The 12,096-nt window shown below is 48.8% G+C and overlaps 1 protein-coding gene across 1 annotated transcript in view; it reads right to left on the reverse strand.

Moving 5' to 3' along the window:
* STARD9 (StAR related lipid transfer domain containing 9) overlaps nucleotides 1-12,096 on the reverse strand; it is a 192,969-nt gene that overhangs the window by 81,762 nt on the left and 99,111 nt on the right. Inside the window, exons 9-10 of the mRNA XM_026651250.2 lie at nucleotides 2,307-2,379; nucleotides 1,333-1,400 (exon numbers count right to left, since the gene is read on the reverse strand). Of these exons, the coding sequence (XP_026507035.1) occupies nucleotides 1,333-1,400; nucleotides 2,307-2,379 (141 nt within the window). The remainder of the gene's footprint in view (nucleotides 1-1,332; nucleotides 1,401-2,306; nucleotides 2,380-12,096) is intronic.

The following is a 12,096-nucleotide window of genomic DNA, read 5'->3' on the forward strand; positions in this document are numbered from 1 at the left end:
TGGAAGTAGTGGCTCGCTTCCTGGAAGTTTTGGAAGACTGAGCACTCCCATTAGCAGAGGTTTTGCTTGGGGAACCATCTGCTGGTGATTTTGGTCCTTGAGGAGTAGGCTGAAGGGACTTTTCTATTAAAATCATCTTGAGGCAGAGATCTTGGTCACGCCGTGCCCTGGCTTTCAGATTATTACAGTAGGCACATTTTTGAGGGATATGAGTCTCCACCAAACAACAGACACATGACGAGTGGCTGTCAGAGACCGGCACTGCCTCACAGCAAGAGTCACAGTGTTTAAAGTCAGGCGAGCCAGACATCGCGGCTAACAGAAGTTTCCCAACAGGGAAAAGGGGGGGGACAGAGACACATCGACACCTGACATAGAGCACCCACAGCAGGACACACACAGGGCTGGCTCCAGGCACCAGACAAGAAAGCACGTGCCTGGGGCGGCACATTGTAAGAGATGGCATTCCGGCCAATCTTGGGGCGGCACATTCCGGTCGCCCTGCCATGGTTCTTTTTTTTTTTTTTTTGCTTTGGCAGCCCGGTCCGCAGCTCCGGAGCCCCTGGGGGGGAAAGCAGGAACTAGCGATCCCCACTGCTCACCGTGCCGCCGGGCTCCCTGGGACGTGCCACTCCCTGCCGCCTGCACCAGCCTTCGCCTCCCGCGCCGCTCTGAGCCTGGCCCAGCCGAGCCGCCTTTAAAGGAGCGGCTGAACCAGCACCTCCTGCAGCCCCCAGGGGCTCCACCTGCATGGCCGGGAGAGGCACCCCAAGGCTGGAGGGGGGAGCCCCTCTCGCCCAGCTGCAAGGCGCCGCCCTTCACTCCCCTGTGAGCCGCCTTGACCGCCCTCCACGCGCTCCCTGCGGCTGCTGGTGGTTTTTTTTTTTTGCTTCGGCCGTCCGGCCGGCCTTTTTTTTTTTTTTTTGCTTGGGGCGGCAAAAAAGCTAGAGCCGGCCCTGGACACACATCTTGAAACCCTCGTTACTGCACAAGGTGAGTAACTTCCTCTTTTACTCCCTTCTGTGCTGTGTGGTAGTGGGAAGAATACTGGTCTTAGTTCACCGTTATTGCATATGGTTTTGGTGAATGCATTGCTCGTAATGGATATCGGTCCAATGAAACCCTACTCCCAAAACAAAACGATACATGACAGAGTGACAACTTTAGCTCAATATCCTCCTTGCTTTCATATACAGAAGTCATACTTCGCATTATTTTAATGCAGTTTTTTAAAATGTAATTTCCTTTTTTTTAAATCATCAGTATCATCAATTGTATGGAACACAGCAGTTAATATTTTAATAGAGCTTTTTCCCCTCACTTCATTATTACCTGCCTGCAAGGTCCACCAGGTTGATCTTGCTTGCAATTTCAGAGGGGAGATTGTTCTCCAGTATAGCCTGAAGGAAAAAATAAATCAAAAATTTTCAATTCAAACTTATGAAAATACAAGAGGCTACGTGTTCTATTGAAGAGTTGTATTTCTGGCACTTCTACTTATGATGTGACCTTGGGCCACACAGTACAGTCAAAACATCAACCCAGTAGTTCTCTTAACTTACATGGAAAGCCCACTCTTATAATCATTTTCTCTTGAGCAAATCTCACTACCTTGTGACTGTATGAAAAGATTTTCTTCGAGACCTGACAAAATCACTATTACTGTATTCCAAGGTTCTTTTGTGCAACTACTGAAAAATATCTTGAATGTTCTAATATTACAGGATATTAGAAGAGCGAGATGGAAAAGATCTATTAGATCACTGAGACCATCTTCCTGACAGTGTAGGATACAGTCCCCCAGAAAAAGGATGTATTGTATCAGATACCGCACACTATGCACCAAGGTGCTTAGGAGATGAATACAGAAATCCCAGAAAGACAAAAAATTCAGAGGAGGCATTAAAATGCTACTCTTTATATTAAGATCCTAATCAGTAAGTAGTAACTACAGAGTACAAAAGGTAGTGACACTGCAAACACATTACCACACATGAATTTTCACAACATTGTTGGAGTGGTATTGCAATATAAAGATCAGTTTTCAATTTAATTTTTTTTCCTTTCACAAGGAGCCTTTGGCTTCACTCCTAACCATAAGATGGCACAAGGAAACAAGGTAACTTCAACAAGTACAAAGCCTTCAAGTTGGTGTAGGAAGTGGAACAAAATTTGGCATATGATCCAAAGGAATTAAGTAGCATAATTTCTACCGAGGTTACTGAAAGTAGAACAAACTCTGTACAGTATGCTAAACAATGTTCTTTGGGAGGGAGAAAAAAAGGAGATTGGAATTTTTAGCTAACCTGAGTGTACTGAATGGTGAAGATGGCATGGGATCTGCTGCTGGCATCATGAACATGCGTAGCTGCTGTGATTCTATATAAAAAGTGCACAAAAAAAGTTCAGTTGGGACAGTTCATGTTTCTGAAATACAAATACAAGATTCAACTGATTAACAAAGGCTAAGACTAAAGAATTGTAGCTTTAAATACAGTGGCCAGATTCTTAGATCTGGCCAAACTGTGCCCAGTACAGCACATGAGAAGGTGGAGGGCAAAGGTGAATTAAATCCGCCTTTGCATTTTGATCCGGGGGCAGTCGAGGGACATAAATTAGAACAGCCTTCAGGTACATATTTATGGTGTTAAATAAGAGCTGATTGCAGCTTGAAAGTATAAAGCAAGGTTACTCACCTGTACAGTAACTGGTGTTCTTCAAGATGTGTGATCCCTATGTGTATTCCAGTGTGAGGTGTGCATGTGCTCCAGGTGCTTGAGACTGGAAGATACTTGCTAGCAGTATCCATCGGTCCACACCTGCTCCTCCTCCTGAGCATAAGGGGAGGTGCAGACCAATCGCCTCTCCAGTTACCTTTCTACCACAAATAGCCATAACATAGGCTCTGTGGAAGAGGAGAAGGAGGCCGCATAGTAGAATACAGATACGGACCACACATATCAAAGAGTTCCAGTTACTGCACAAGGTAAATCTTCCTTTCTTCTTTAAGCGATGGCCCCTATTCTTATTTCACTGTGGGTGATTCATGAGCAATATTCATTGAGAAAGAGGGTGTAAGGAACCGTGCTGGATCAATGATAGAGGGCTGCTCTTCCAAAGAATGCATCAGCTGTAGAAGCTTGAACCAGGATATTAAGTCTTGCAAAAGTGTGAACAGAGCCCTATGATGCTGCCTTACAGATTTCCAGGAGAGAGACATCTTGAAGTGAGACTACTGCTGCAGCCTCAGGTCTAGTTAAGTGGGCCCTGACACCTTGTAAGGGAGGGGTCACTGATAACTCATAACAAAGCAACATGCACCCTGAAATCCATTTGGAAAAGTCTCTGAGAAGAGATCTCTTCCCCTCTCATACATTCCACAAAGGATTCAAATAGTCTAGGTGGTTTCCTAAAGGATTCTGTCCTTTGCAGGTGGAATGCCTGGGCATGACAGACATCCAGAGAGTGAGGTTTCTTAATCTCAGTGGTGGCACGTAACTTCAGGAAGAACACAGGTAAGTAAGTCGTCTGTGATGAAATTCCAAGATTACTCTGGGGGGTGAATTTTGGGTATAATTTCAGGGAAACTTTGTCTCTATAGAAGATAGTGCAAGGAGGATCAGCCAAAAGGGCCCCCAGTTCACCTCCTCTTCTAGCTGAAATGATGGCAACTAGAAAGGTAACCTTCATAGCTAAGTGGGCTAAGGCAAATGAGGCTAAGTGATCAAATAGAGCCTTCATTATAATATTACATTAGTTACATTTACTTAATTATATATTAATATTTTTGTAGCTTTTTTAGCTGTTTTATTAATGAAAAGGGGATGGGTTTTTTTAGTATGTTGGTTTTTATTTATTAATTTAGATTTAATATTTATAATTAAATTTTTTAAATGTTTTAACTTTGTAAAAGCACTGAGACACTCAAAGGGTTAACTAACAAAGTTAAGACTCACAAGATGGGTGAGGTAAAAATCTTGTTGGACCAGATTTGTTGGAGAGAGACAAGTTTTTGAACCACTTAGAGCTCTTCTTCAGACCTTCAAAAGTCAGACATTCAGACCCTCAAAAGCTTGTCTCTATCACCAACAGAAGTTGATCCAATAAAAGATATTATTACCTCATTCCCCACCTTGTCTCTCTAATGTTCTCGGGCCAACATGGCTACAACTACACTGCATAAAGTTAAGACTGCCACAAGATGATGGCTGCTGCCCAAAAAGTATGTGTGTTAGCTTTGCAGTTTTGAATTGAAGATTTAGATGGATTTTTAGTGGATTTTTTTTAAAGCTAATTTATTTTATCCATACATTTTCTTATTGTTTTTAATTTTGTGGGGGTTTTGTTATGTTGTAAATAGTTTATTATGAGAGACTAAAATATTTTAAAGTTGCTTGGCTTAGCTTTGCTTTCTGAGCTTTTGAATTTTTTTTAATTGGTTTTATACTTTTGAAGGATTTTTTTTAATTGCAAGTTATGAGCAGCTGACGTATTTAAGTTGCTCTCATTTTTAAACTGCAATATTTATCTCTCTATGAAAGCTTGAAGAAGTGTTTTGTTTTCTGGTGGTTTGTTTTTTGTTGTTTTTTTTAAACAGGTGAGAACTTTTTTGACCTGGGCTTTGACAGTTGCTATATTTTAGCAAAAGATGGTTACTTACCGCTCGGAACTGTTTTCTTTGAAATGTGTTGTTCACGTCCATTACAATTAGGTATGTGCGTGCTGCATGCACGGATGTCAGAAACTTTTCCCTTAGCAGCTCCCGTCGGGACGGCAGGGGAGCCCACTGGAGTGGCACCCTTATGGCAGTGTATATATTACCCTGCCGGCCCGACCCCTCTTCGGTTCCTTCTTGCCGTTGACTCTGACAGAGTGGAAGGGGGCTGAGTATTGTAATGGACATGAACAACACATCTCGAAGAACAATAGTTACGAGAGGTAAGTAACCATCTTTTCTTCTTCGAGTGATTGTTCACGTCCATTCCAATTAGGTGACTTCCAAGCTTACCGTTGGAAGAGGGTAGGAGTCATGGAACGATTGATTGAAGAACAGCTCTGCCGACCGCTGCATCATCTCTGGCCTGTTGGTTAACAGCATAGTGGGCTGTAAACGTGTGCACTGAAGACCAGGTGGCTGCTTTACAGATCTCCTGGATAGGGACCTGAGCCAGAAAGGCTGCCGAAGATGCCTGTGCTCTGGTTGAATGGGCCGTAATCGCTGGGGCTGGGCCCTTGGCCAGCTCATAGCACGTGCGAATGCAGTCTGTGATCCAGGACAATATACATTGCACAGAGACAGGAAGGCTCTTCATTCTTTCGGCTATGGCGACGAAAAATTGGGTCGACTTGCGGAAAGTTTTCGTGCGCTCTATGTAGAACTCCAAGGCTCTCCGGACATCCAGCGTGTGTACACTGCGGTGTCTCGGGCTCGTGTGGGGTTTTAGAAAGAACACCGGTAAGCGAATGTCCTGACCCATGTGGAATTGGGAGACCACCTTGGGGAGAAATTTGGGGTGTGGTCTAAGCTGCACCTTGTCCTTACGAAACACCGTGTAAGGTGGTTCGGAGGTGAGGGCTCTCAGCTCGGACACTCTCCTTGCCGATGTAATGGCACCAGGAATGCCACCTTCCAAGAAAGGTAGAGGAGGAACAAATGGCCAGGGGCTCAAATGGTGGGCTCATGAGTTTGGAAAGGACCAGGTTCAGGTTCCAGGTTGGGACCGGTGGGCAAGAATACGGGAACACCCTCTCCAGCGCTTTGAGGAATCGCCCCATGATGTGATTAGAAAACACCGAGTGGCCAGACTCCCCTGGATGGAAAGCTGAAATGGCTGCCAGGTGTACTCTGATGGAGGAAAGGGATAGACCCTGATGCTTAAGGTGTAGGAAGTAGTCTAAAATAACTGGGATGGGAGCCTGGAGTGGTTGAAGGCGCTTGGGTTCACACCAACAGGAAAACCTTTTCCATTTCACCAGGTAGGTAAGCCCTAGTGGAAGGTTTCCTACTGCCGAGGAGAATTTGTCTCAGCGACTGAGAGCACTGGCTCTCCATGGGATTTAGCCATGGAGTTTCCATGCCATGAGATGTAGAGATTGCAGGTTCGGGTGATGGAGGCGCCCTTGGTCCTGCGTGATCAGATCCAGGTGGAGGGGCAGGGCAATCGGGGCATCTATGGACAGCTCCAGGAGGGTTGAGTACCAATGCCGTTGAGGCCAAGACAGGGCGATCATGATTACCGTCGCCTTGTCTCTGCGAATTTTGAGGAGGACCCGGTGGACGAGCGGGATAGGAGGGAAGGCATACTTCAGATCCTTGCCCCATGGTATTAAGAACGCATCGGCAATGGAGTCCAGACTGTGGTTTTGGAATGAACAGAACTGAGGGCACTGTCTGTTGCTCTTGGTGGCAAAGAGGTCTACTTGGAGATAACCCCACTTTTGGAAGACTGACTGTATGATGTCCGAGCTGATTGACCACTCGTGCATGTGGTATGACCTGCTGAGGTGATCTGCCAACTCGTTCCGTACTCCTGGAAGGTAGGATGCTTCGAGCTGAATGGATCAGGCTATACAGAAGTCTCACAGAAGAAGAGCAGAGAGGCGAGGAGCAAGCTCCGCCTTGTTTATTTATATAGAACATGGCGGTGGTGTTGTCTGTCAGGACTGTCACGCTGTGACCTTGCAAAGTGGCATGAAAGGTTTGGCAGGCCAGAAGAACAGCCCTGAGCTCCTTCAGGTTGATATGGAGAGGTATCTCGTCCCTCAACCACAAGCCTTGTGTCCTCAGAGCCCCTAAGTGTGCGCCCCAGCCCAGATCTGTCGCGTTTGTTACTAACGTCAGAGAAGGTTGGGGCTTGGCGAAGGGGACCCCTGCACAGACCACTGGTCAGTCCAGCCACCAACGCAGGGATTCTAGAACCTGTCCCGGGATCATCACCACAAGGTCCAGGGGGTCTCGGTACGGACGGTAAGACAGTGCGAGCCACGCTTGCATGGGCCTGAGTCTCAGTCGGGAATGCTTGACCACGTATGTGCATGCTGCCATATGCCCTTTTAGCTGCAGGCAACACCTGACTGTCGTGGTGGGATATTGAAGCCTTGATTTGACAATCTGCTCTATGGCTTGGAACCTCCAGAAGGCTTGCTTTCGCCCGTACCGAGTCCAGGACTGCCCCTATAAACTCTATCCTTTGGGTAGGTATGAGAGAAGATTTGGGTACATTGAGGAGGAGCCCCAGTCTGTGAAACGTGTCCATGACCATCGTCACATAGGACTGGACCTCATCCTTGGAATAAGTAGCCAGTCGTCGAGGTACAGGTACACTCGAATTTGCCTTTTCCGCAGGAAGGCCGCCGCCACCACCATGCATTTCGTGAACACTAGGGGCGCTGTAGACAGGCTGAACGGGAGAACCGTGAACTGGTAGAGATATTGGTTTACGACAAAATGGAGGAAGCGTCGGTGTGCCAGATGAATGGCAATATGGAAGTATGCGTCTTTCATGTCAAAGACAGCGTACCAATCCCCGGATCCAAAGATGGAATGATAGTGCTTAGAACCGGAGTTTGACCATAAATTTGTTGAGTCCGCAAAGGTCTAAAATGGGTCGAAAACCCGTCTTTGCCTTGGGGATTAGAAAGTAATGGGAATAAAACCCCTTTCCCCTTAGCTCCTATGGAACCTCCTCCACCCCACCTATCTCGAGGAGCGAACGAACCTCCTGCATAAGGAGTTCCTCGTGAGAGGGGTGCCTGAAGAGGGACGGGGAAGATGGATGGGAGGGAGGGAAGGAGGAGAACTGGAGAGAGTATCCCACCTATACCGTGCGTAGGACCCAGCGATCCGATGTTATATGGGACCATGCATGGTAGAAGTGGGATAGCCGGTTTAAAAACCATGGGGATGGATTCGGGAACTGGGTTGGTACACTGTCCTCGGGCGCGCCTTCAAAACCCTTGCTTGTTTCCAGGCTGGGGTTTATTCTAGCCTTGGTTAGGCGCGTTATTCTGCTGTCTACGCCTGTTATTTCTGCCCCGCCTGCGATATGGCTCCTGCCTGGGGTGGGGTTGATACTGCCTCTGCTGCGGAGGCTGAGGCCTGAAGGGCTTTCTCTGGGTTGCCAGCGTATGCATCCCTAGCGACTTCAGGGTGGCCCTAGAATCCTTAAGGCCATGCAGCATGGAGTCTGTTTGCTCCGAGAAAAGGCCTGAGCCCTCAAAGGGAAGGTCTTGGGGGGTATTCTGGACCTCTGGAGGGAGGCCCAATGCCTGGAGCCATGCTGAGCATCGCATGACTACCCCCAAGGCAATGGTTCTGGCCGCAGAGTCAGCTGAATCGAGGGAGGCTTGTAGCGAAGTCTTAGCCACCGCCTTTCCTTCCTCGATTAACGCCGCAAACTCAGAGTGAGAGTCCTGGGGCAGGCGATCCTTAAACTTGGACATGGCCATCCAAGAGTTGAAGTTATGTCTATTAAGGATCACCTGCTGGTTGGCTATGCATAACTGGAGGCCCCCGGAGGAGTAGACCTTCCTACCGAACGCTTGGCCTCCTTGGCTTTTGGGGCCGAGGCTTGTTGGCCCTGTCGTTCCTTTTCATTGACTGCTGAAACAACTAAGGAACAGGGAGTCGGATGTCAGAACAGGAACTCGTAGCCCTGGGAAGGAGCAAAGTATTTCCTTTCTACCCCCCTGGCTGTCGGCATGATGGAGGCCAGGGTCTTCCATATAGTGTTGTAATTCGTCTGTATGGTCTTTATGAGAGGGAGCGCGACCCTGGAGGGACCCTCGGGAGTCAGGATATCCACCATCGGATCCTCCTGCTCAACCGTTTCTTCCACCTGGAGGCCCATATTGAGGGTGATCCTGCGGAGTAGCTCCTGGTGAGCCCTGTGGTCAATCGGTGGCGGTCCTGAGACTGATGTGCCTGCCACCACATCATCTGGGGAAGAGGAGGAAGTGAGGTGCTGTAGGTTGCCCTCATCTAGAGCCTCCTGTGTGTCCCCATATGCCTGGGTCACTTCAGGGCCCTGCGGGGCTGACACCTCTTGGGGCGTCGCAGTGCTTGGCACTGCCTCAGGTATTGGGCCTGAGAGCGCCAGTTGCTCTTGGGAGTCCGGGGGCGGCCTGAAGAGAGTGGCCTCCCTTGTCCTTGATGCGTGCCTGTGTGGCGACCTGGAATGGCGTTGCATAGATTGCCTGGACCTAAAGGATCTGGAGGAGATACCCTGTTGCTGGTGGTAGGCCCATGGAGTCCAGAAGGGCCACTGGCCTGGAGAAGGCCATTGTGGCTGCCATGCTGGTTGGGATTCTCTGCTGGCTACGGTTCGATGTCTGCTGTAGCTAAAGTGACCGGAGTTGGCCTCGGAGCCGGAGGATGCCGACGGAGAGGACCAGGGTGGTGCCGAACGTTGAGCGGCCACAGGGTGCCGGGGAGTGGTGCCTGGCTGGCCGGGACCGTGAACAGTACCGGGAGTCTCGGGACCAGGACCGGTGTCTCGCACTCGGTGCCGGTGAGGTTGTCGGTGCCATACTCCGGTGCCGGGCTACCAATGGCGTCATGGACCGGCGAGCATTCGCCGCAGGTGCCACTGGCGGGTTTGCCTCCGGTGCCGTAACCTTACGGGGAATAGCAGGACGCCGAGCTCTAACGGGAGCGGTGCCGAGATGGTGACCTCGAGCGGCGCACTATTGCCGGCTTCCCTCTGGATGGCACCCTTTTGGGTGGTGCCGGAGGCTTCTCCCTGCGCGGGAGGGGGTTTGGCGCCAGCAATTCAATGAGGTCTTTCGCTGCCTCAAAAGCGTTGGGCGTGAAGGGGTGTTCGAGGACCTCCTCCAGACATTTGTCGGCACAGAATCCGCTGGGTACCGGACTCAACGGGGCCTGTGGCGCCGGAATCGACGATGCCAGTTCTTGGCTCGGGCCCGCAATCTGTCTTTACGTGCCGGGAGCTCCTTTAAGCGGCTTAGTAGCTCTTTGGGGAGAGAGCCCTCTTTCCCCTTTCTTATGACGCTTAGTCAGTGCCAGAGAGGTCGACCGGCGCCGAGGTTGGTCATCCCGTCTCGGTGATGTGATTTACAGTGATTTACAGTGCCTGGGCGGTGCCAGGTCACACACGGATGCTGGGGCACTTCGCACCGAGGAAGCTGGGGCCGGTGCCAGTCGGTATGGGGCCGGTGGTTGTAACGCGGCTTCCATGAGCAACTGTTTAAGGCGAAAGTCTCTTTCTTTCTTAGTGCGCGGCTTGAAGGCCTGGCAGATTTTGCAGCGCTCTGCCTGATGAGACTCTCCCAGACACCAGAGACAGGAGTCATGGGGGTCGCTGTTAGGCATAGACTTGCGGCACATGGCGCAAGTTTTGAAACTCTGGGCTTGCGGCATGCCCAACAGCCCAAGGCTGGTGCTGGAACTAGCTTCCAGACAGCTGAATACAATGGTATTTAACTAACTGATAACTATCTAAGAACAACTCTAACTAGAAGACTGAAAGGCTAAGGGATCACTCACAAGCGAGAGAGAGAGAATGTTCCAACGCCGCCACGGACAGCAAGAAGGAACTGAAGGGGGGTTGGGCCGGCAGGGTAATATATACACCGCCATAAGGGCGCCACTCTTGGGGGCTCCCCTGCTGTCCCGACACGAGCTGCTAAGGGAAAAGTTTCCAACGTGCATGCATGCAGCGCGCGCACACCTAATTGGAATGGACGTGAACAATCACTCGAAGAAGAACATTATGTTTTACTGCTGATTACTTTATAAATTGCATTTTAGATATTTAGGACTTTAGAGTAAGCTTATTGTTACATTTAATTTTTTTGACAGGCAATTTTAGTTGTTTTATTTTTTAAATTTAGCACTAAATTTTCTCTTTTGCATTCAGGTTACACTTTTATTAGTACAATTTATTAAATACAGTTATTAGTACAATATTTTATTTGTGTTTCTGCAATGGTGAGACTATGCTCTGATTGCATTGATAAATACATATAATGGAATTTCATTGAAGATCTATTTGGGAAACTCCCTTTTGATCATGAAATGATATCTAATGATCACTAGAAGTCTTGAGTGGCAAAATTAAATTCCACTGCACATTCTTTTCCTCAGTAATATACTTTTTTAAATTTTTTGTTTACAATGCTTAAAATGTGTTCAATGTCCTTGATGTTCTAGCCCAGTGTTTCTCAAATGCGGCCACCAGTGGATTTTTTTAAGGCCACAACAACCTCCAAAGCATGGGTGGAGATTAGGGTTGCCAACTCTGACTGAAGCTATTCCGAGAGATTTCCTTCCCCCTCCCCCCCACGACAATGTCATTTTCTTAAAATATCCTATTAAAATCTCCCGGATTGCTTTCAATAGTCACTGGAAGATCGATGCCGATTCCGGGAGACTCCAGACCAATCCTGGAGTGTTGGCAACCCTAGTGGAGACTGGGGGGACCAAAGCCCTTCCCTGCAGAGCCCAGCTGTTGCTCCTGAATAGCTTTTACCAAGGGTAGTGAGATGCATCACCTTGGTGTTTGCGCTTGCACCGCCAGCAGGGACTGGCGCCCTGCACCATGCAGCTCCTTGGGGGCTCCGGGCAGTGTCTCTGGAGACACGTGGGGCCGAAGTGCATGGTGCTGGAGGCAGCTCTCATCAGCGGAGACAGATGTGGTGTTCACTCTCCAGGGCACTCCCTGGGAAGCACCCCCCGCTCCCGCCCAGCTGGGGCATGGTGAGCCTGGGACTCCCCAGGCAAACGATGGTGAGTTCCTGACCCACCTTCCCCAGAGTGGGCTCTCAATGAAGGGCCATAGGAGGCAGGGACAAAGAGATGGGTTTGTCAGAGTGGCCACCAGCAAAAGTTGGTGGCCACACTCTGAGGCCACCAAAAATTTTATTGTGGGAACCCCTAGCCTCTCTACCTTAATGGGAATAGTTTGGATTTATATTCATATTGAAACCGTGATCTGCATTTGTAAGTTTTCAAACTACATTCCTTTTACCCACCTTAATGCTACCTGAGGAGAGCGAAATCATTGGATTAAAAATAACTCTCCGGGTCATGAATTTAACTGGGATGATAATCTCCCTAATTTTTTTCCATACTGTACG

The sequence above is a fragment of the Terrapene carolina genome, unplaced genomic scaffold (genome assembly GCF_002925995.2).
Source record: "Terrapene carolina triunguis isolate 2854851 unplaced genomic scaffold, T_m_triunguis-2.0 Scaffold96, whole genome shotgun sequence".
Taxonomy (NCBI): domain Eukaryota; kingdom Metazoa; phylum Chordata; order Testudines; family Emydidae; genus Terrapene; species Terrapene triunguis.